General features: G+C 31.2%; 3 protein-coding genes across 3 annotated transcripts; all 3 read left to right on the top strand.

Annotated features, from left to right (window-relative positions):
- The first annotated feature begins 4,254 nt into the window (after window positions 1-4,254).
- LOC107886886 (uncharacterized) lies at window positions 4,255-9,726 on the top strand. Its single transcript, XM_016810985.2, has 3 exons — window positions 4,255-7,837; window positions 8,639-9,173; window positions 9,265-9,726. The coding sequence occupies exons 1-3, from the start codon at window positions 7,424-7,426 to the stop codon at window positions 9,576-9,578; spliced, it is 1,263 nt and encodes a 420-aa protein (XP_016666474.2). The 5' UTR covers window positions 4,255-7,423; the 3' UTR covers window positions 9,579-9,726.
- Window positions 4,258-6,825, top strand: LOC107886887 (putative pentatricopeptide repeat-containing protein At5g08310, mitochondrial). Its single transcript, XM_016810986.2, has one exon. It carries the CDS (start codon window positions 4,258-4,260, stop codon window positions 6,823-6,825), a length of 2,568 nt encoding a protein of 855 aa, XP_016666475.2.
- Window positions 9,727-20,086: 10,360 nt separating the features above from the next.
- Window positions 20,087-23,459, top strand: LOC107886888 (E3 ubiquitin ligase BIG BROTHER-related). Its single transcript, XM_016810987.2, has 7 exons — window positions 20,087-20,606; window positions 20,701-21,091; window positions 21,181-21,221; window positions 22,419-22,460; window positions 22,531-22,652; window positions 22,729-22,837; window positions 23,082-23,459. Exons 1-7 carry the CDS (start codon window positions 20,379-20,381, stop codon window positions 23,127-23,129), a joined length of 981 nt encoding a protein of 326 aa, XP_016666476.1. The 5' UTR covers window positions 20,087-20,378; the 3' UTR covers window positions 23,130-23,459.
- The last annotated feature ends 1,207 nt before the right edge of the window (window positions 23,460-24,666 follow it).

The following is a 24,666-nucleotide window of genomic DNA, read 5'->3' as shown; positions in this document are numbered from 1 at the left end:
GCCAATAAGTGTTATATTTTAGGTTAAAATATGTCATAAATTCTTATACTCTTTGTAAATTTAAATTTTAATATCTATATTTCTATATCTAAGAATTTAACCCCTCTATTTTTTAAATTTTAAAATTTAAGTACTACTGCTATAGTACTGCTAAATTAATTTTAACATATGCTTTCTACACCTGGTCCTAGAAACTTCTACTATAGTTTCAGTGCATGGCTTTCAGCTTCAAAGGAATGTCAACGAATTAGATTAACTGATATAGTACCAAAGATTAGGATTCTCCTCGTGGATAAATAGAGCTTTCCCTATCATGGCGACTACCTCTTATGTTCATCCAAGAGACAACTACAACCCTAATCATACATTAGCATCACATTTATTAACTTGCTTGGTTTGTAAGAATATCAATTTATTCATTTCACTCTTATCTTTTCAAATCTTTGGATTCTTTAGCTATAAGCAACATCAAAAATATATTCGGTCTCTTCATTTTTTCAAAAGTATTTCTAATCAGTACTTTTATTCAGCATATTTAAACAATATATAATACTTTTTTTAACATAATTAAGTATACATTTATTATTAACAAGTGATGGGTACAATGATGAATTTAAAGAAAAGTTTAAACATTGAAAATGACATTATCGGGAGAGACAATAGGAACCCCGAAAAGATCTTCATAAGCTGTAAAATGAATATGGAAAATACCTTAATTAAACACAAAAATATATACTCTTATTGCATACATATATGTGACTGATATTTGGCTTGAGTTGTGATGAAAATAGAACTTATTCTTTAATCTTTACCAGAATTGCGATCAAGTTGCACGCCAAGTAGGAAGGATGGATCACTTGGGAGACGACTATATAAGTGATTCCATTGTTTCCTAATTTTATTAAGTGAGATGCGAGGAACAGAAGTAAATTATGAACAAGGCAGCTCGCATGCACTCTTCTTCAAAGGCTTCATCAGCCAACATGTCATTATGTGCAAGAGCTTTAATTAATTAGCTCTTGCAAATGGTGAATTGCACTGTGGGTGAACCCTTTGTTGGAGAGTCCATGAGACATGGCTTGAACTCCGTCGATTTTGGATCAGTTTTAAACCAACATCAGCAATGGATTCTTGATTACTTCTATCAGAATTTTTCATTTTTCTTTTTTCAGATCGAAAGCGGGATCTAGGTAAAGTCTTTCCATCAATGAAAATTTTGAAATTAGAGATTATGTACAGTTATCCACTGCATGTTAAGAAGAAAGATCTCATCTGCTTGTACGTAGCAGCAATATTAGTTTGCATGGTCTTGAAGTGAGATAAAAGAGTTGGATCTAGAGAGTGCAAAACACTAATAAATCTTTTTTTCTAAAAATTTTTATTCCCAAAATTTTTACTAGAGAGAAGATAATGAGGTAATTGAAAGGTGATATTATTATTTAATACGTGTTTTTTAGATTTTACAAGCAAATTGAGTGTATGATAATTGTTTCATTGAAAATATTTAATACAACATTAGTGAAGTTTTAAAACTCTATAAAAAGAGTTGAGATGATAACAAATGTTCTATATATATATATATAATATAATATAATTAAGAAGTATAAAAAGAAATTGATTGAGTCTTAACTCGATTGATATCAATATTGTTGTCCGTGTAAGAGGATGTGGGTTTGAGTGTGCTGAAGCGCATTATCATCCTATTTAAAGGTTAGAGAGGGACTATACCTAATTTTAAGCATGGTATAAAAAAACAAATATAACAAAAATTTATAATGAGATTAATGTTCAAAAACAATAATTTTAAATATAATATTTAAATGATTTGTATTGAATTTAAGATAAAACGGAATTTGAAAGGCACAATTTTGGAAATTATAAATTCTGAAATGAGAATTTTATTTTATGATATATTATATATCTTTGCAAAGACACTAATTATTATGTTTTTATTTATGCCAGCTACTTACTGTGTCTTAGCGATGACAACTACTTATCACAATAAATTTATAATTTACTAGAATATTATTTAATATAATAATATTTTATTTTATAATTTATTAATTAAAAAATTATTTCATACTATTTATTAATTAAAAATATTCATTCAAACATATTTTGATTGCAGTGAAATAGTTTAAACGAAATTCTTGTTGCAAGTGAATTATTTTATCTTAAAAATAGTAAAAATTGTTTTAATGATAAAGTTTATATAAAAAATTTAACACCAATTAGAAATTGAGAGAAATAAAGAGTAATTTATACGACCTATAAACAACAATTTCTTTAAAATCAATAGAATTGTAATATTTTCAAGCACAACAAAATTAAGAAAGTTGATTGTTTGAAAGATAATTCTCATGAAGCTTAAGCAATTTTCTTGAAAAAGATTTGAATTATTTAGACGAATATTTACATGGATATTAAAAGTTTATATTTAAAAAAAAAAAAGTCAGAAAACGTTTTCACTTTCTCTTTTCAAAATCAGTTTACTCCCTAAATATTTCAGAAAGTGACCCATTTCCCTAGTTTTTTTATTTATTTATTTTCGAGTTATTCATCAAATTTAATCCTTGTTTTCTAGCTTCGAATAGGGAAAAGAAATTTAAAAAAAAAAAAAACTTTGAGATTAAACAAATTGTAAATTTCGTGAGATGGAAACACTACAAAAGAGAATGATAAAAATTTGTGATGAAGAATTATTTTTAAAAAGATAAAAATGTTGAAGTTAAAATAAGCTTCTAAAATTGTAGGTTATATTGGTAATAAAAGCTTGATAAATTTTAAATGACTAATAAAATTTTAAATATAATGGCCATTTATTATCAATATAATAAATATATTATAAATAAAATTAACATCCATTTTTATTTTTATTTTAGAAAAAAGATAACATTCATTTTAGGGTGATTTAAGAAATAGAAAAATGATAATAAAAAAAGAACCCTTCAAAAGAAATTATTGTTAGCAAAGTATGTATGAGAGGGTTATTTATTTTTCATTTTGAGGTGTGATTATAGTTTTCAAACTCAACTTAAAATTTAAAGTTTAATATTTTTTATAGTAAATCATTTTCACATTTTATAATTTGTCAATTTCATTTATATTTTTTTGTATAAATAGAATTAAATTGGTAGATATTTTTTATGAACTAATTTTAAAAAAAAAATTGTAATAGTTAAGAAATTGTATTAATAAATTAAAAAAATAGTTTTAATTGATTTAAAATAAAAAACATATTAAACCTTAAAATATACATGCTTAAAACAATACCAATTTCTCATCCACAAAATCAATTAAAACTTTTTATAGAAAATTTATGTTTAAATATTTCAAAAATGAAAAAATTAAAAAAGCACTCATTTCTTTAGCAAAATTCCAATTGAAAATTAACTCCAAATTTTAACCTCAACATCGATATATAATGCATAAAAAAAGTATTTCATGAATTAGAAGATAAAAATTAAAATCAAAATTAATGAAAATATCAGTTTATTTTAAAAGTTAATATGTATTTAAATTTGAGGTAATGTTCCGATACAAACTTATTGCTCTGAATTGAACAATGCTTATTAACTTACTATGTTTTGGTATTTTTATGATTATGTTCTGATACATTACAAGTTAGTAGGTTATCGACTTTTATGTTCGATACATTTAATATATGTACTGGAACTTAATTTTAGATCTACATAAAACTAATTTTAAAGGACTTTTGGGGATATCTTATCACTTATAGCATATTAAATACCATAAAACACTTTTGATATTGAGCCAAAAATATTAAGAGAAGTTACACATTTATGCTATGTTCGGTTGAAGTATTATTTTTAGCCACTCAAATTACTTGTTTATGTTGAGAGAGAAAATATTTCGTTTGTTTCGAAGGGTTTTATTTTTTACAAAAAATTTTGCTCATCCTTTTAATTTTATGTTTAAATTTATAGTAATTATTCTCTATTTTATATCTAATATCATTAAATTAAAATAAAAAATTATTATTTTTAATGAATTATTTGGCAAACTTAATGAAGCCGGACTCGGACTCGGGTCTGAATTTTTTTTTAAACCGGACCTCGTCCCAGCCCGGCCCGGTAAATGAGGGCCTCTACTTATAGGAGCAGTTACTGGTTCTTTCTGCCGGCGACGGTTGCAGCGAAACTAGAAAAAGCAGCGCGAGACGCGGCCATTTTGGCCACCTCCGGACTTTTTATAATATTAGACTAAAGTTTCTCCTGTTATCTACTTCTTAGCATCATGGCATTGTCAAGAATCATAAAATCCAATCAAACTCTCGTCAAATCAATCAAACTAATCCCACCGAATTCTTCGTTACTGCATTCCTGCAAAAGCCCCCTGTTTTTCCCCTCAAATCAGCGAAGACCCATTTGTGCAAAGCATCGAAACGACAATTTCCTCTCGTCCGATCAGATCAACATCTCAAATGCCTTCATTTCAATCTTAATCAAGCAACCTTTTTCACCAAATAATCCAGAGCTCAACAACCTCGTACCTCTACTCACCCACAAAATCGTCGAATCCGTTCTAAACAACCTCAAAAACTGGAGACTAGCTCAGCAGTTTTTCACATGGGTTTCAAGTCTACCTGGTTATAAGCATAACATTTATACTTACAATGCCATGGCTTCTATTCTATCACGTGCTCGGCAGAATGCCCAACTGAAGGCTTTGGCTTTGGATGTCGTCGATTCCAATTGTTCTATGAATCCTGGGGCATTGGGGTTTTTTATTAGGTGTTTGGGGAGTGTTGGGTTGGTGGATGAAGCTAATAACTTGTTTGATCAGGTTAAAAGGATAGGTCTTTGCGTACCGAATAGCTATAGCTATAATTGTTTGTTGGAAGCTTTGTCTAAGTCTAATTTGATTAATTTGGTTGAAATCAGATTGAAGGAGATGAGAAATTTGGGGTTGGAATTTGATAAGTACACCCTGACCCCAGTTTTGCAGGTTTATTGCATTGCCGGGCAGTTTGACCAGGCTTTGAGTGTGTTCAATGAGATGCTTGAAAGGGGATGGGTGGATGAACATGTTTTGTCCATCTTGGTTGTTGCCTTTAGTAAGTGGGGTGAAGTCGATAAGGCAATTGAACTGATAGATCTAATGGAAGAGCGTGGTATGAGGTTGAATGAGAAGACATTTTATGTTCTGATTCATGGATTTGTGAGGGAATCTAGAATGGATAAAGCTCTTTGCTTGTTCGATAAAATCCGGAAATTGGGATTTTGTCGTAGTGTTTCACTTTTTGATGTGATGATTGGAGGGCTTTGTAAGAATAATGAGCGCGAGAAAGCATTGTCTTTATATTCAGAAATGAAAGAGTTGGGAATTGATCCTGATTTTGGGATACTGACAAAGCTGATATATTCTTTTTCTGAAGAAGAAGAAGAAATGGACCGGTTGCTTCAACAATGCTGGGAAGATGTCGGTTCACAACCTAAGAACCTGCTTTTCAATTCCGTTCTGGAAGGTCTTGTTCGCAATGGCTCAATAGATACAGCTTGTAATCTTATCCAATCGGTAATGGGGAACAACAGAAATGGTGGTAGTGTCCTTGTGAAGTACTTTTTGAATGAAAAGGAAGTAGTTACCCTTAATACTAACTCATTTACTAGTGTTATCAATGGCTTGCTTGGTGCGGGTAAGGTGGATATGGCACTCTGTCTCTTCCGAGAGATGGTTCAATTTGGTTGTAATCCAACTTTATCGCATTGTAACAATTTGATTGATGCACTGTGCAAGTTAAATAGACTGGAAGAAAGTTATGAACTTTTGAGACAGATGAAGGAAATGGGACTTGAACCAACCCATTTTACTCACAACTGCATCTTTGGGTGTCTTTGTCGGCTAGAAGATGTTGAAGGAGCAGTTGAACTGGTGAGAAAGATGCGCTTTTATGGCCATGAACCATGGATAAAGTATTCTACCTTGCTTGTGAAGAACTTGTGTAAACATGAGAAGGCGGTGGAAGCTTGCAAATTTCTCACTGATATGGCACAAGAAGGTTTTCTTCCCGATATAATTACCTATTCTGCTGCTATAAATGGTTTGATCAAAATTAAATCAGTTGATAAGGGTTTGGAGCTATTCCAAGAAATCTGTGCTCGTGGGTATTGTCCTGATGTAATTTCTTATAACATACTTATAAAAGCGCTCTGTAAGGCCAAAAGAGTTGCAGAAGCTGAGGGTCTTTTGAATGATATGATGTTGAAGGGGCTTGTTCCCTCTGAGGTTACATATAATTATTTGATAGATGGATGGTGCAAAAATGGTGAGATTGACCGAGCTATGCTTTGCCTTTCCAAGATGTTCGGAAAAGAGAGAGAGGCAAATGTGATTACTTATGCAACTTTAGTTGATGGATTGTGCAATTTTGGAAGACCTGATGATGCTCTAAAGCTATGGGATGAAATGGGTAGAAAAGGATGCATTCCCAACAGAATTGCTTACCACACTCTCGTCAATGGACTTTGCAAGTGTGGTAGATCCTCTGCTGCTTTAGTTCATTTCAATGAGATGAAAGAAAAGGAAATGAGACCTGACAGCTATATCTATATAGCACTAATAAGTGCTTTTCTATCAGACACAAACTTACCTTGTGTTCTCGATATGTTAAAAGAGATGGTCGATGTAGGAAATTTACCAGATCCACTAGATAAGAACTTCCCTATCATAAGAGGTGCAATTTGTAAATTGTTAGAAGACGCCAGAACGTCTTTTAGCATAAAACACCTTATAGCCGAGGGTAAGATCCCAGATGTTAGTCTCTTGGAAGGAGTTGAAGGTAGACATGAGCCCTCTATATGATCCTTTTCTGTCTCGCATCATCTATATCTGGTGTTATGTTTTCAGATCCAGCAACCCTAAACCCTTCGCCGTTGTTAATTGGAACTTTAATCTTGAATCCTAATACTGCTTGATGGCATTCGACTGACAATGTTTTGTAGTTAATGTAAAAGGTGAACGTGGTATATTGACATACGCCCATACTTGTTATTTAATTAAGCAGGCAAGTATATCTTAGGTGAAATGCCCAAGATGATACCGGCTAAATAATGCTTTCATTTTTTATTTGGATGCATGAATTCCCTTAACTAAAAATTGGAAGTTAGGCCTTATGCCATCCATGAGCTTACATGTGAATTTGCAGGTATTTCAGGCCTTGTAATGACAATAATTAAGTGTCCTTTGTTCAATATGCAAAAAGGGTAGGGAAGTCCAAACTCCAAGAACTGAAGGGCAGGAAGGAAACATAACTGTCAAAATGGCAGTTTGCACACATTCCCACAACGCAGAAACTTTAACCCCTATTAATAGCCCTTTTTCGTCAAAATTTTGGTACCAGGACCCTCTCTTTTTAGTGCCCCTTCCCCATTTAAGCAAGGTAGATCTTGTTTTCTGAGCCATGGCAACTGATTTAGATAGACTATATGGCTGCACAGCGAAGCCTTCAAGCGTGTTGAATTTCATCTTCATGTCCATAGCTAACATGGCAAGAAAGATGCTTATCTCAACTTCAAGCTCAAAAGCTGAGAACACAGAGAAGTGGAAGCTAACAGATCACTTGAGGTTCATGGTTATGCTAATAAGTTGGCTGATGTTGTGGGTTCTTAGGTTTTTTATGGACCTCTTCTCCTGCTCTATGATTTCCTCTCCGGACTATCACCTTGGTGGCTCGTCATCCGTCAGGCGATTCCAGCTATCACCATATTCATCATCAGCAACAGAAGAAGCATTGCCATCTTGTGGTTTGATCCTTCGCAACAGGGTCGATGTTGATGGACTAGCTGTTAAAGCCCTAGTCAAAGCACTAACTCATGTAAGTTTACAACTCCACACCCACCATCCATAACCTGAAATATTTCAAAGAAATCTTTACTCATCCGTTACTTGCGCCATTTTAAGGATAAAGCTCAAGTTGACTGATTGAAAGATCTTTTGAGTGCTTTTTTGGTACTGTCCTGTTCCTTTTTTATCAGTACAAAAGTGATTTCCCTGAATGGTTTTTCCCCTTATTATCAAATAATCAAGTTTTAAACCCTTAATTATCATAATTAATACAAATTAAAGTAAGGGTGTGTTTGGCCTTTCCCACATGATGCCAAATGGCACCTGACGATTACACATTTCAACATTTCACCATTTCAAGCATTCAACGAATGTCACTTAATCTGGGATAGTAAGAAAGGAGCAAAAGAAGATGGTGACAATATTACAACACGACAGTAAAATGAGTGAAAGGCTTTGGTGTATATAGATATGTATGTATATATGAGACTGGAACACAGAAAAAATGTGAAAGTGAAGCTAAATACAGAAACGTCCCAGTCCAACACTTGAGACGATGCCACGTATCTTTCCTTCTTATTGCCACTGAGTAACATTTGGTCTTGGCATGCGTCATTTTACAGGCACCAATGCACATCTGCAACACAGGTAATTGGTTCTAGTAAGGAGCATTTAAGGTAGAAAATTCTTATTAGAATTTAATATAGGATATACTAATTAACTTTTACTCGATCTTGGAGTTGAAAAAAAAGCTTCAAATTTTCATTTGAGCCAATAATGGAAAACTGTTTTTTTCTTCATTTAATTAGTAAAACTATGTGTGTTAATGCAGGTTTTGGCCTTGTTGAATGAGATACCAGCTTCATCAAGAAAATACCAATACACAATGGCGATGGCTGACCAGATCATGGAAGATAATGCAAGGCACGGTCACTCAGCGGTTCTCCATGTTAACCGTTTGGCTCTCGCTTCGTCTTTTACACGTACTTCTGCCCTGTTATACCGATGCCTCCAAGTCCAAACCTCGCCATCGGGAGACTATGGTGACTCATGGCACTTGCGAGCTATCAAGGCAATCCCTTTCGGCTCCTGCATAGCATCATACATGAAGGCCATCACCATGTTCTTGAATGCCGCATTTTCCTGGTTTGACACCGCCACAACGCTTTTCCAGAGGAGGGATTACAATGTAGAGCCGGACATAATGGCTGAGAAGTTGGCACAAGAGTTGCTTTGGGTAACGAACAAGCTTAGGTGTTATGGGGATGTTAACGAAGCTTTAGTTCAATGGAGTTTGGCTTCTGGTTTGGCTTCTCTATCTCTCAATGCTAGTCCCAGAGTTCAAGGCTCCGCTGTTAAAATCTCAGGTCATTGATTCATTTCATTGATTATCCTTTGTAAGTCCAAAACCACATTACTTAAATCTATCGACCCAAAGTTTTTATGTTCTTCCTTCAGCCTTTCTATTTAGGGAGCTGACTCGAAAAGACCTGGAAATTGCGAGGCAAGTGAAGTTCCGGTTGCTGGTGCTATGGACTCCATTGTTTTGCCATGCTAGCAATGGCCATGCATATCCTATCCTAATGAGTTTTCAAATGGCAGAGATAGAGAGAGCAATGGACGAAGTAATATCCAATTCCCCAGCAATGGAGCAAGAATTTATCCTCACCACTTGGCTTGAAAACTATGTCGTATCCGTCTCCGATTGGCCTAATCTCGGATTAGCATACGATCGGTGGTGCCAATCTACTCGAGAAATGGTTCACCATTAATATAACTGCACTGTCAACTTTATTGTTTCCTAGGAGCTTTCCTTGTTCTTTTAAAATCTCATGCTATCCCGCAAGGGATTTCCTTTTCTTTGTTTTTTTTTCGCTTTGTTAATGGAAAGGCTCGAGATATGTAGTCAAGATTATTCGAGATCGGGCACAGTGTACCGTTTTTTATTTAATGCAATTTAAATGTTTTACAAAAAAAAAAAAATCAAACTGATTTGATCTCTGATTTTAAACTCAACTGGTTGAATGGAGCTGTTCGATCCTTTTAAATAATTAAAATGAATAAATTAATAATAATAATAATAATAATAATAATAATAATAATTAAAATCACTCAGCAAATATTCAAAATTAGAAAGAAAAAAATTAAAGAAAAAATTGAACTAAACCATAATTAAAAAAGGGGATTTTTTTTGGCTATTTTAAATCAATATTTTCGATTTTCAAATTATTGATTTTTTACTAAATTGAAAAAAGTTTGATTATTTTTAATGGATGAAAATGATCAGATTGAGACGAGAAGTGGGTTTTTGGAAAAAAGACATATTGCATTTGACATAGGTAACTTGCTTTGTAATTTATCGATGAATAGTTGAAAGAATTTTCTGCTCCTTTTGAGTGTCGACAATTTCCACTTTATGCTTACCTTTTAACCCACTTAAATACTGAGTGTAGGATATAAATTAATCTATAACACCAATTCACTTCCCCACTGTCCACTTTATGTGTGAAGTAAATAAAAAATTAGTTGTTAAAAGTTTTATATGGGTGGTTCCAAAATTAAAGTAAAAGTGGCTCCTAAAATGGAGTCAACGAATCAAGTGCTTATGGGTTACCATTTGAAATTTTGATAGTAATTCATAAGTTTTTTTTAAAAATTATATTTTTTTAATATTTAAATTTTAAATATTTTATTATACCTATACAAAACATTTGTCAATCTCTTCATTTTGCTCGTGTAGTTTAAAATTTTTATTGGTAATATTTCAAATATTATTTCTATTATTATATAGAAAATTATTTGATGCACGCTGTCACTGGAGTTAAAAATCTCCATAAACAAAGGTGAAATGTTGTCATGTATCTTGTGAGAATATTAAAGAAATTAAAACAGACACATGTGTGTATTAATCCTTGCTTGTGGAATTTAAAAATTCTATTTAACAGTCGACAAAATACTAACTCTTATTGTATTGTTTTTTTAAAAATAAAAAATAATTCTTATTTTTAAAAATACATATTGATGTAATTATTTTATCAAAACAAACTTGCAATTTTTTAGACTATTTTAATATACAAAGGATGATTATATTAATCTTTTAAATAAAAATTAGGTTTTTAACATTATATGTGTTAGTTATTTATTACTTTAATTTAATAAATAGTGTATTTTTATTTTATTTAATTAATATAAAGTAATATTATTCAAATGATTGAAAATAATTATAATAATAATAAAAATTTAAATATAATTAAAGTATGAATGAGCTATTAAAAAACATGGTGAAAGTATACTTTAATATGAACACAAAGGTGGGGTTAGGTATTTTACCATATTAAAATTTTAAAAGAATGTAACCGTCCAAAGTTAGTGGTATAGGAAAATGTGGGTTTGAGACCTTGTTTTTGTAAATGGAGCCCATAAATATTTTTATTAAATATTTACAGAGTTATATTACAGGGGAATTGAATTCTGGGTAGGTAACTTTTACCGAATTAGTGACTAATTAAGGTACAAGAACCATATTGTAAAAATGGTAAAAGTTCAATTGCTATAGATTTTTAATTAAAAAATAGGCTAAGGACTAAAGTGCCAATTATTTCATCTTAGGAACGATAGTGAACGGTAGGTAAACAAATGTATTAAAAATATGTTATAAAAATTATAATTTAATTAATTAAATTATAAAACATGAAATAAAATAAAATACCGTGATGGAAAGAAGGAGAAAGCATTGTCTTCCTCATTTTTCAGCACCAAAAGTTTAAAAGAGAAGAAGAAACATTCGACCTTCAACGGTTTTAAACTTCAACAACAAATTGATTAATTCAATTTTGTCTCTTTTTTTTCTTTTTGTAATTTTTATATTTTTGAGATTATGGGAGCATAATTTAGTTAGTCCAGTAGTAATTTGTAAAACTATTAAAGTTTTAGAAAGTTACCATTGATTATTTTTTGAAGTTTTAGTATTAAATTGATAGATTTTAAATTTAAATATGGAAAATGAAAAAATTGTGAAGTGAATTGATAGTTTCGTACATGCTGAATAAATTTTAAAATTGACTACAAAAATAAGAAATAGGAGATCCCTAATGGATTATAGTGAAATCATATTTCAATTTAGAGTTTTAGATTGAAAGTTAGTTAGTCCTGGGACTAAATTGAATAAAATACAAAATTTGTGCAAAGTAACAATTGATTGTGAATTTGGTGGATTATTGACGGTGTTGCATGTTTATGTTAATTCATTGCTAACGTAAACTTGGATTCCTCTAGAGGTAAGGGAAAAGCTAAAGTCGTCAACGAGTAGCTTGGAGCTTTTAGTTTGTATTTCTACAAATTGAATTACTTAAATTGTTGCATAATTTCATTGTATAACATGGTAAGATATTGAGGTAAGTTGGGATTGATTAGATGAATTGTTTTGGCATGAAAATGTTAATTTTTGAAATGAGAGATTAAATTGAATAAATTTAAAAATAGTGTAATCTGATGAAAATGTAAAATTGAATTTGAATTCAACTGATTCATGCTATCTTATGAATGAAATGATTACTTGATTGATGAATTGAATATGATAATTTGTGAATTGACTATAATTGTAAATTAAATGGTTATTACCCTATCAACTGTTCGGGCAGAGTTGAACATAATTAGCATGCCATAAGGTAGATCGAGTACAAGTTACTTCAACTACATGTCGATGAGTGTTGGGCATAACATTTATTTCGGTTATATCGATGAGCGTTAGGCGCAATCTATTTACTTCAGAATTGTCCGATGAGGCACTAGGTGCCAACTTGGTGTGTCGATTGGATCCACGATTTGTTCGAGTCCAAGTCAAGTTAATAGAGATTTAAAATGAAAATATGAAAATGATATTTAAAATGAATTAATACTGTGAAATATTATGTGAACAGAATTATAAGCCAGAAGATTGGTATGACAGTGGACGAATCAAATGATTCGATTTGGAAATTGATATGTTATTGTGATTACCCCCAACTTAACCTTTTATTGTGTGGATTGAATCATATGATATAGATGAAGTAATTGATAGCATGATTTGCATATGATAGCTTAATTTGCATTGTTCTTTGAATTGTTGAAATACAACTAAGTTTATTACTCAACATACGGTTTTGTTTTCCGTGCGCAATCAACAATCCAGACGTAATCTCAAACTCAACAAAGTTGGTTATGTTCTTTTGTTAGTTTGATGGCATAGTATTTTGCTATGTTGGAATATTTGAATTAGAAGTTAATATGATTTATATTTATATTATGCAAGGTTAGTAAACGAAAGTTGGTATAATTTGATTATATCTTTTTTTGTTAATAGATGATATGCTAGATAAGTAAATTGTTGATATAAGTAAGTATTGGCCATGTTTCGAATGCTTAGATAAGTAAATTGTTGATTTAGGTATCATTTGAACATGTACTTAGGTGTTATTATATGTGTTTTAATTTGGATGATAGATTGTTTTGAATCTTGATTAATGCTTAATTTTGGATTGTTAATGGTTATATGAAGGTGTGCATATGATGGTATCATGTTAAGTTATATATGTTTCATAAGAATGCCAAATTTGGAAATTTAATTACTATGTTTAAAATTATGAAATTGAATGGTTGTACAAAGGTGAAACGTTTGAGAATTTACAAGTTGGAAATGGTGTGGTTAAGTGCTTATTTGATGAATGAATATTTTGTTTGATTGAGAAATGGTTGAATCGAAATGTTAGGTATGTTTTGAATTGGTTTATGTAGGTTTCAAGTGTGCATATAGGCACCAATTGAGTATATTTTGGTTTGGACATGAAATGGGTGCCAAAATGGAAATTTTTGACATATTTGACACTAATGTATGATACCCTGGTAACGTTATTAGTACTTATTATCTTTCAATCAAATTTTTAAAAACAGAATCTCAAAATAGTATCGATACTGGACTAAAGTATTGATATTTACAAGGGTATCGATACATATGGTTTTTCTTTAATTTTTGGCAAAACATCGAACCTTATAATGGTATTGCTACCAAGGTATTGGTATCGGTACCTAAAGGAAAGTATTGGTACTATAAGCCTAGTATCAATACATTTTTATTTAAATTGATTTTTCTGAAACATCAAAATTAAAAATGGTATTGGTTGTAACAACCTAATTTTCAATGGTATCGGAAACAGTGATTCGAGATCACTAAATCCGACGAGTGAGTTTGAAATTTTAATAAATTAATATTTATGAATCAAGTATGATTTTAGAAATATTTTTGAATTAGTGAATTTTGTGAATTAAAAGAATTTATTAGGTAAATTGGGTTGAAAACGAGGTATCGAGACCTCAATTTCATAAACCGAGCCGTAAATATTTTTATAAATTTTTACAGAGTGTTAGTGAATTAGTATTAAAGTGTCGTTAGAAAATTTTAACATTTTGATAGTAAATTAATCAAAAATGACTAAATTGAAAAAAGTGCAAAACTTGCTAAAATGATTAAATAGCTCAAGTATTAAATGAAAGAGGACTTAAAAGGCAAATTAGCCTAAAGTGAATGGCTGAAACGGTGAAGGCAGAAAAAAAAAACAAAGAATTTGGGTGAAATAAGGCAAAATTAGAAATTTTGCAAAATAAATAAATAAAACAAAGATTAAATTGAAAATCTAGATATTTCTTCATCATTCTTCAGCTAAAAACAGTCATTAAAGAGTCTCTCTAAGCTGGTTTTACATATTTTTGCTACAAGTTCAATTGTTGATAATTTCTTGTAATTTTTGTGATTTTGATAGTTTTACAACTAGGTCCAACTATTGAATTCATTATTTTTTTATTCTATGAGTGATTTTGAAAGTTTCCATGGATAAGTTCTGGAAGTTTGTGATGAATAAGTATGGGTTTAATGTTCTAATTTTGTTATGTGATGATTTTATTAAGTGATTTCAATAGAAATTGATTTTTAGGACCTAATTGTGAAAAAGTTAAGAATTAGGGTTTGGTGTTGAAATTATGAATATCAAAAGCTTTTTAGTAGCCTAAAATGATTGGATAAAATGTTAATTGAGAAAAATTAACTCAATTAATGGGTTAATTGATTAGGGACTAGATTGTAAAAATTGTAAAATTTACGGTAAAAGTGTAATTTCAAAAATTGAAGGGTATAAATTGTGAAGTGAATTAGAATTGAATTAAATGCTAATGAATGAAATTTTTATATTATAGACCAAGAGCTCAAAGAATGTCGTGGAAAAGGGAAAATAGCTGAATAGTCCCTAAATTTTCTACAACTTCTACAAACTACTCCAAGTAAGTTCATATGGTTGAATTTTATGATTAATTTTTAAATTAGAGATAATATATTGTATTATTTTATATCTTTGTTATTGAATTATGAATATCGTAACAATATGAAAAATCAAATTAAAAGTTCAAATTGAGTAGAACGCAGGAATTGAGTACGATCGTTATGAGACTAAAAACGAATTGAGGAGTAAGACCATGGTTGGATCATGACAATATTTAAATGTAATACCATAGTTGGGCTATGGCATTTCAATGAAAAAACCATAACTAGGTTATGGCATCGTGAACATAAGACCATAGTTGGACCATGGCAGTATGTGTATAAGTGTAAGACTATAGCTGGGCTATGACATCCTAATAATAAGACCATAATTGGGTTATGGCACTACGAGTGTAAGACCATGGTAGGGCCATGGCAATATTCGTGTAAGACCATAGTTGGACTATGACACCAATTAAACAATGTACTCAAGTTTATAAGACGTTCTCTAATTTAACTAAGATAGGTAAGTGTTACATGGTTTAATGTGATAGAAATTAAGCAGTTATTGATATTGATCTCAATCAAGTGGATTTATCATTTGAATTGTGAATGACAGGAAGCATTAGTGAATTGTTTGTTATTTATTTAATATAATATTATTGGTAAAAAATATTTTTAAAACATATGAACTTACTAAGCTTCTATAAGCTTACTCTTATGTGTTTAATGTTCCTTTAGATTAATGTGAGTTTAGAAGATCGAATCAGTATATTTGATCTCACTATCCTGATTTCTCCGGTAGATTTTTGTAATACAACCCATGGTTTATATGGCATGTATAGGATTATTTTAGAAAATAGGGAAACTTGACATATGGTTGTGAATACTTATGTTTATGTTTGTATGCATATACGTAGTAGTAGTTTTAGTATTTAATGAATAGAGTTATTATGGTAAGAGTATGCAATGGAATTTTGTGATGGCTTAATAAGTTTAAAACATGATTTTTGACTTGTATTGGTTGCTTGGTTGAATTATATTGGTATATGAAAGAGTTATGTGCAGGTTGATAGTAAAAAAAGGTGAGAAAAGTGGCCTTAAAATGGCCTATTTTCTTCCACATGGGTAGAGACACGGGCGTGTGTCTCAGCCGTGTGTGACATACGGTCATGTACATGGGCGTGTAGTCTAGCTGTGTGTCCCCTGCATCTTAAAATTGAGAAACAGAATGCTCAGAATTGAGCACACGAGAAGAGACACAGGCGTGTGTCTCAGCCATGTGTGACATACGGTCATGTACATGGGCGTGTAGTCTGACTGTGTGTCCCCTGCATCTTAAAATGAGAAACAAAATGCTCAGAATTGAGCACACGAGAAGAGGCACGGGCTTGTGTCTTAGCCGTGTGAGGTACACAGTCTAACACACGATTTGTCTGTGTGAAACCTGCACTTAATTTTTGAAAAATAAATTGACCACAAGGCCTAGCACATGGGCGTGTGGATTGGCCGTGTGACCCAAGTCAAAGAGTTACACGTGGTATGACACGGCCTTAAGCACGGGCATATCTGGGGACCACACGTCATGTCCCTTGGCTACACGGGCGTGTGACCCCTATACCTAAGAAAAACTTTTGAAATTTTTACAAAAAATTTTATAAGTTCTCGATTTAGTCCCGACTTACATCTAAGCTTAAATTGGGCCTCAATGGTCCATTCAAGGGACAACATGTTTAATTTTGGAAAAATAAATAGTAAATGACATGAGTTATCTATGATTGTTCTGTGAACTCTGGTAATGCTTCGTAACCTTGTTCCGGTGACTGATATGGGTTAGAGGTATTACATTAGTACCTATCAAGGGTATCGCTACCTCTTTTGAAACTTTGAAAATTTTTCAATTTGGTCCTATTTCATCTTCGAATTAGTAATTGAGCTTTCATAAGCTTGATTGAGTCTCAAAAAGGTTTCTTTAGCATATATTGATTGTATTTATGAAATGTTTGAATGTTAAAATGATTTATTTATAATGCTTTCAACCGTAGTTACTCCGACAACGAATGTGGCATTTTGTTATTGACCGCTACCAGACGTTTGAACATCTGGACTAAAATACTACAGCAAAAAGATATATAATAAAAAAGCGGTGTCTGGAAGTATTCGGATCAAATTGTAATATAGTAAAGTGTTACAACGAAACACTCTGGGAAGTATTCCAAAATTATAGGGCTAAACAATAATAATCTAAAATTATAGTACGAAAACCAAATTAGACTTAGGCAGAAAATATAACAAAAATTAAATTAAACTAAATGAAAATGAATTAGCAAACAAAATTAACTCAAATAACAAGTAAAAGATTAACCCTTGTTAGTGTTCATAATTAACTTCAAAACTCAGGCTTTATTGAATTACCTAATAACTAACCAGTTATTACCTCTCGACCTCTAACTAATTAATTAATTGACAAAAACAACTTATCTCTCGACCTTGCCGTTTAAACTGAAATAAATTAAAAGGTACTCAGTAAACTATTCTCTCGATCTCATTTACCTAGATTACTTCCTAAGGTTGTCAATCCTAGAGTTTAAGCACACATAATTTAAGCCAACTAACTCTAAAATAAACCCTAATTCTTCTGTTAATTATTCTCACATCCGATCATTATTCTCCCTAAGGAATTTAGCTACTTATGGATCTAGATGCAAATTTCCCTAAATTCAAATTAAAAATGCAAACTAAATATTTAAATAAAAAAAGGGAATAGAGAAATTGATCTGTTTTGATATCGAGTTGTACACGAAAGCCAAAATTCCTTTGACAATTGTAAAGACAACGTTGATTGCAATTGAAAACCAAAAGAAATTATAAAGAATTGAATAAATGAAGGCTTGGATCTAAATTGAATCCAAGTTAGAACAAGAACAAAATTTTATTTTTAGAACAAAAGACTAAATTGAAAATAAACTGAAAACTAAAATTAAATACCAAAAATCTACTTTAAAACGGCTCTCTGAACGGCCTCCTTAATTTAACCTAAGTATTACTATATATAGCAATGGTTTCTGCCCTAATTAGGTCAATTACAAGCCATGAGGTTGAAAAAGATGCGTTGTGTAGACGAAAACACCCTTAGCTTAATTTTGCTTTTCGTCACTCCGATGTTGTGACACTAAACTTTGTAGGGAACTTAATTAGTTTCAAAGCGTGGTGTTGCGACACTGCATGTTGGTGTCGTGACGCTAGAGTCGTCCCTAGGCCTAAAAATGGTGTCCTACACACTAAACCAACTTGTCAGTCCTTCCTTAGGCCATATTGGCCCATTAGGTCAATAAATTACCAAAATATGCATACAAACGCTCATTTACTACTTGAAAACAAGCTCATTAAGTGTTGAAAAGACTCTAATAATTTTATTTATATAAAATAGAATTATTACTTGAATAGAACTCTAAGCATCTTAATTATCACATTGAATTGAACTCTAAGCATAAAATATAGGAAAATTTGTGATAATTTTAATTTAATTTACAATTATTAGTTAAAATTTTGACTTAAAAAATTGTGTTAATTTTTAAAAAAATGTGCTAATTTTATTGATATAAAACAAAGTTATTACTTGAATAGAACTCTAAACATCTTAATTATCACTTAAGTAATATTAAAGCTATATACTAATTAAAATTTAAGTTTAACTTTATAAATATCATTTAATAGTTAGACATGTTCAATCAGCTAGCATGTAAGAAAAAATGTCGATAAGAAAGTGGAGATTGTTAACACAAATAAGTTAGACTTATATTTTTTTTAAAAAGAGCTTACTTCAAAGAGGCAATATCAAATTATACTTGAACAACAATACTACCGGAAGTGATCTAAAAATATTTTAATCGATGATGAGGTAATATAATATTTTGATTTTTTAAAATTTTTTCTACAAGTTGTTTATATTATGTGAAAGAGACACTCTTAAAATTATTATTTTTTGTTGAAAATCTTTTATTTTCTCTATTAGTTATTTGTTTGGTGCAAGTGATGTTTTGTAAGTTTGTTTTAAAAAAAAATAAATGTAAATAATTATTCTTCAATATTGTTGCATGTTACTTTACCTATTTTTTTTATCTTTTTAAATCAAAATTATATTTTTTAAATAATTATTATTGCAACACTAATTAAAATTAACTTATTTAAAAATTAATTAAAAGTTAAACATGTAAAATCACATCTAACATATGTCACAATAGAAACTAATAATTTTTAAAGCCTCAATGAAAACCTTATATATTCTTTTATATATATGTATATATATATATATTATAAAACTCCCCTATTTCATATTTTAAATTAATATTTAACAAATTTTTTAATATTTTCAATAATTCTCGAGTTAAAAATTTTATAATAAAGTAAAAATAAAAATAAAAGTAAATTACACCTAAATTCATTAAATTGTTAGTAAGTTTGTGTTTTGGTTACTTAACTTTAAAATATTATAAAATGATTATTGAAGTATTCGAAAGTTTCATTTAGGTCACTAAGTTGTTAAAATCGTTATTGTCTGCCCTTTTTTATTCACATCACCTGCACCAACCAAAAAACTCCTTTCCCTCTTCTCTTCTGCATGAAACAATTGAATGTTACAAATTTGCAAACCAAAATCCAAACAGGTTTGTTCTCTGTTGTTAGACGTTGACCGTTATAACGACTTGGATCTAAGGTATTTTCTTCTACTTATTGATGAATATTGATGTACCATATTGATTATCGAATTGTCGCTTGAAACTCACTAACCAGACTTTTCTTTAAAAAATTAATAGCCTAATAACTTAAATAAAAACTTTCAAATAATTAAATGATTATTTAATAACTTTTAGAAGTAAAGTGACTAAAATGTAAATTTACTAATAATAGTTTACCCAAATAAATAATCAAATATACTAACTTTTCTATTTTCCTACGTTAAGTAGCACTATTAATTTCCCCTCATAAAAGAAGGAACAAATAAAAATATATAGGCTTTTCAATTAAAGAAAGACTCCACCCAACGGCGGCTCTCTCCAATCATTCGGTTCTCCCTCTCATTTCTCCCTCTTTTATCTTCCTTTTAGATTCTTGAATTATCCCCCGATTTTTATCCGATTCCATCCCATCGCCGATCTATCCTCTTTACATTTTCATCTACCCAACGATTTTTTCCTGATCTAAAAACCTTTGCTTCGGAGAAAACTACGCCGAGGAACAGCATAGCAAAATCGGCGGTTGTCGGTTCGGGAGGAAGGCAAAAAGAATGTCGGCCGAACAGAAAGAACAAGAACCTAACCCTAACCCTAATGGTTGCAGCAACGGCAATGAAAATTTGAACACTGAAAGTGAACATGAAGAAAGACAAGAAGACAGACAAGAACACGAACAGGAACGAGAACAGCCGCCACGTCAGTCTTCGACAAGAACTCCTTTCACTAATCTCAGTCAGGTTGATGCTGACCTGGCTCTTGCTCGAACCCTACAAGAACAGGTAAAAATTTTCAACTTTTTGGTTTTTTTTTTTTTGGCTTTGAAATTTGTTCATTTTTTGTGTGCTTGTTTATAAAAATTACTTTTTTTTATAGGAAAGGGCGTATATGATGCTTAGGATGAATAATGATGGTGGGAGTGATTATGGAAGTTGGGAGGCTGGGAGCTATTTGCATGATGATGACGATGATGATGATTTTGGGGATTCCCAGGATCATGATATTACTGACGGCGATGATGAGGATGAGGATGATGGTGAACAGGAGGATGAAGATGAAGAGGAATATGATGGGACTGATGCCGATGATGATGAGGATGCGTTTGATGTGCATGCACATGCTGAGGATGGTGATGAGGATAACAACCCTAGTGCTGAACTCGACCCAGCTGCTTTTTCGAGTGATGAGGCTTTTGCTAGAGCGCTTCAGGACGCTGAGGAAAGAGAAATGGCTGCTAGATTGTTGGCCTTAGCTGGGATTAATGATAGTGAGTCTTTACTATTGTGAGACTCTTGTTAATTGCTTTGAATTTATGCATATGTTAAGAGTGTTCATTGAAGTTTTACTAATTTGCAGGAGAAATTTTTACATTAGAGGATCATGGAGGTCACTCCCAGGTGTGAATTGCTGTAAATACGGGTTATAAGCCTGAATTTTCGTGCATATGTATTGATCTCTATGTTACTTTATGGCAAAAAGTTTCAATCAGGTTATGTGACATATATCATTTTTACGTATATAGACATTTGTTTGTAGATACTTAGATGGTCGTCTATTGTTATTTTTCATTCTTTCCTACATACATGCAACTATGCCAGGTTGAAAACTGCAATAATATGTCAGGAAGAATTTGGGGTTCTCACTTCCTTCATTCCAAAGATGTTCACTTGGAAATTTGTGGATATTGAGTAATATGCTTGGTTGTCTATTTGTGAATGTTATGCTTATACTTTTAACAAGACTGGAATGGTTCTAAAGCTAAAACCTCATCAAGTTATTTGCAATCTGATGCTTGCAATGGATACATTTCAGTTTTACTCATCTTGACATCATTGAATCACACTTTGACATCATCGAATCACACATTAGACTATCTGGTTTCAATTAGATGTTTAGTATTTAGGTACATTCACATGCTAAAATTAGTACTTGATTCCCTCTTGTTGGCCACTTCATATTTTGAACTAGTAAGTGTAATCTTCTTAGTTCTGACATTTAAGTTGTTATAAGCCAGGATTCCACAGTCAACATTACCATCTCTTTTCTTTATGTCTGAGGCAGAGGTTCATGTCTCTCCCTCTGTACTCTTGGGTTGATAATATGTTGTCTGGTTCTGTTTTAGGATTATACATGTAATGGTTGTTATTTTACATTTTGGAATTTCACTTATTGGGAATGATTGGTGATATATTGGAATAAACAGGATTTATTGAGTATTTATAACAGTCAACCTATATTTGTCATAATGGTGCTGGGAGTAAAATAACTTGTTTGAAATGCAAGGACCATTTTGTGAATGGTTCAGAATTTGAGGTTGTTGTATGTTATAGTTTCTCGACATTTTTCCCTTAGAAACTCACTGTTATCAGATCTCAAGTTCATTAGAGAACAGAAGCTCTGCCTGATTTTTGCTGCTTTTAATGAGATTTGACTATGAGTTTTCATTAAATAGTTGATTGCACGATACTTTGAGATTTGACCTCTGTATAAAATGAAATTTTCTTCTTTTCTTTTTTTTTGCCCTTTTTAGTAGTGATGAAGCTTATCATCTCACTTAATTTCTGGTCTGATTTTTTGGCGATATACATCTGCAGGATACATGGGAAGAAGTTGATCCCGATGAGCTTTCGTATGAGGTAAACTGGGTAGAGTCTACTGCATTAAACTTTCTGCTTAAACACTCTTAAGTATGATTCTATCATTCAGGAACTCCTTGCACTTGGTGAAGTTGTTGGAACTGAGAGTAGAGGGCTTTCGGCTGATTCACTTGCCTCCTTGCCTTCCATAAAGTACAAGGCAGGAAGCAGTCAGACAGGAAGCAATGATTCGTAAGTTTGAATGCATCATTCCTCAATGCCTGTATATCATTCACTTGCTGATTGAATTTGTATCCTTTGTTTTCAGGTGTGTCATATGCCGTGTAGACTACGATGATGGTGACTCCCTGACAGTGCTTTCTTGCAAGCATTCATATCATCCTGAGTGCATAAATAATTGGTTGAAAATAAACAAGGTATACCGCATTTAACTGCCTTTAATTTTGTTTGTTATATAGGTTTATGAGGACTTAGAAGCAACATCTGCATAAACTCTCCATCAAAAGACAAAACTGGCAAATTTATCCCTTGTTGCTTTGTTGTGACATATACATGTTAGAATACTGGTTTCTGCAACTATTATATGTTCACAGAATCATTTGAAAACATACATGTCCCAATGCAATGGGTATCGAATGATGTATTATTTTGTTACCGCAGGTCTGCCCTGTTTGTAGTGCTGAGGTCTCAACCTCGGGTCAGAGCTAGTACTTTGGGAATACTCCTTCGAGCCACAAGGTCGCAGCGTCTTGTTTTAATACACGCAGAATGTACCAGTTCTTTATGGTAAAAGACATGTATCTACAACATCCATTCCTCTATTAACTTGTGTTCACCTTATGGGAATTAGTTTTTACCGTCTGTCTTATGCCGACTGGCCGGGCTTTTTAGAAAAATGACAATCACCAAATTGTGTTTGATTTTCGCATGATGTTTAGAAATGGCAGCCTCACCCATTGAAAATTGTCAACATCTCCTTGGATCAGGATTGTGTATAATGTTTTAATATTTTGGGTAAAGGAAATATCCATTTAAGAAGGGTTTAGGGTTTTAATCAAAGGGAAAGGATGCCAAGGGCTAGTCATTGTTCCCACCAAAATTTGCCCACCGTAACCACTATCCCTATTTCATTTATTGCCGGCATCACAACACATGCGTATCGCACTTACCCTATATTTACATTAATTGGTGCTCTCTCAGTTCTTTACATTTAATTTTTGTTAATTAATAAAATTGGAATGTTATTATCACTTATATATTAAAATAATTTCAATTATTTGATACTAATAATTTTGTATATATATATTAGTTATATTAATATCTCTATAAATACATAATTTTAATTATTAAATTTATATTATTGTATAATATGCTAAAAAATATATTATTATATGTAATATAAAATTACTTATACACTAATATTATATTATATTATTAAACATCAAAATTGAAAATTTGAAAATTTAAAATATTAATTATTAAATAATAATAATAATAGAACGAAGAAGCCTTCAAAGTATTTATAGATTTGAAATGTAATGATTGTTATTTGTTGGGTTTTTTACCCAAATATTATAAAAAAAAATTATAGACGAAAATGGGTTGTCAGATAGATTAATTATGAAAATAGTATACTTTTTGGGGCCGTGCCTACTTGACAGGCACAATATATTATTTTATTATTAAAATTTTTTTTATTTTTAAAAATTATTATGATATTATTTTTAATATTTATATTAATATATGGATAAAAATACGAGTTTTACACGGATAAAAAATATTCGAAACGGGTCGAGCCTGTCAGGTAGGCACGACTAGTCGTGCTTGACAGGCAAGCACAACACCCTGCACATTTCCCTTTTCTTTCTTTGCATTTTACAAAAAAATTGGTCTTATATCACTTTTGGTCCCTCTACTAGGCCTAAAATTAAAATTCTATTTTTATACTTGAATTTCTACAATAATATTTGGTCCTATTTTTTATAATTTTTTCTAAATAATTAATATTGTTAATTACTCTGATAAAATTTTTGACGTGTTTAGTTTAACAAAACAATGATATGTTAAGCTGTAATAAGTTTTAAATAATAAAATTTCTAACAAAAATGTATTCCAAATTAACATATCATTGTTTTGTTAAACTAATATTTTCTTTAAAAAAACACTTCAAAAATTTTATCAGAGTAATTAACAAAAATTTTAATACAATTTTGTTAGAAATTTTATTATTTAAAACTTATTCCAA

The sequence above is a fragment of the Gossypium hirsutum genome, chromosome A03, assembly GCF_007990345.1.
Source record: "Gossypium hirsutum isolate 1008001.06 chromosome A03, Gossypium_hirsutum_v2.1, whole genome shotgun sequence".
In the NCBI taxonomy this organism is placed as follows: Eukaryota; Viridiplantae; Streptophyta; class Magnoliopsida; order Malvales; family Malvaceae; genus Gossypium; species Gossypium hirsutum.
Note: the sequence above shows the minus strand (reverse complement) of the source record. Positions and strands in the feature narration are given on the sequence as shown.

Coding starts and splice junctions, on each gene's coding strand:
- LOC107886887 (XM_016810986.2), top strand. CDS start 4,258: ATGGCATTGTCAAGAATCATAAAATCCAATCAAACTCTCGTCAAATCA.
- LOC107886886 (XM_016810985.2), top strand. CDS start 7,424: ATGGCAACTGATTTAGATAGACTATATGGCTGCACAGCGAAGCCTTCA. Junction 7,838..8,638: donor TAGTCAAAGCACTAACTCAT/GTAAGTTTACAA, acceptor GTGTTAATGCAG/GTTTTGGCCTTGTTGAATGA. Junction 9,174..9,264: donor CTCCGCTGTTAAAATCTCAG/GTCATTGATTCA, acceptor TTCTTCCTTCAG/CCTTTCTATTTAGGGAGCTG.
- LOC107886888 (XM_016810987.2), top strand. CDS start 20,379: ATGTCGGCCGAACAGAAAGAACAAGAACCTAACCCTAACCCTAATGGT. Junction 21,092..21,180: donor CTTAGCTGGGATTAATGATA/GTGAGTCTTTAC, acceptor ACTAATTTGCAG/GAGAAATTTTTACATTAGAG. Junction 21,222..22,418: donor ATCATGGAGGTCACTCCCAG/GTGTGAATTGCT, acceptor ATACATCTGCAG/GATACATGGGAAGAAGTTGA.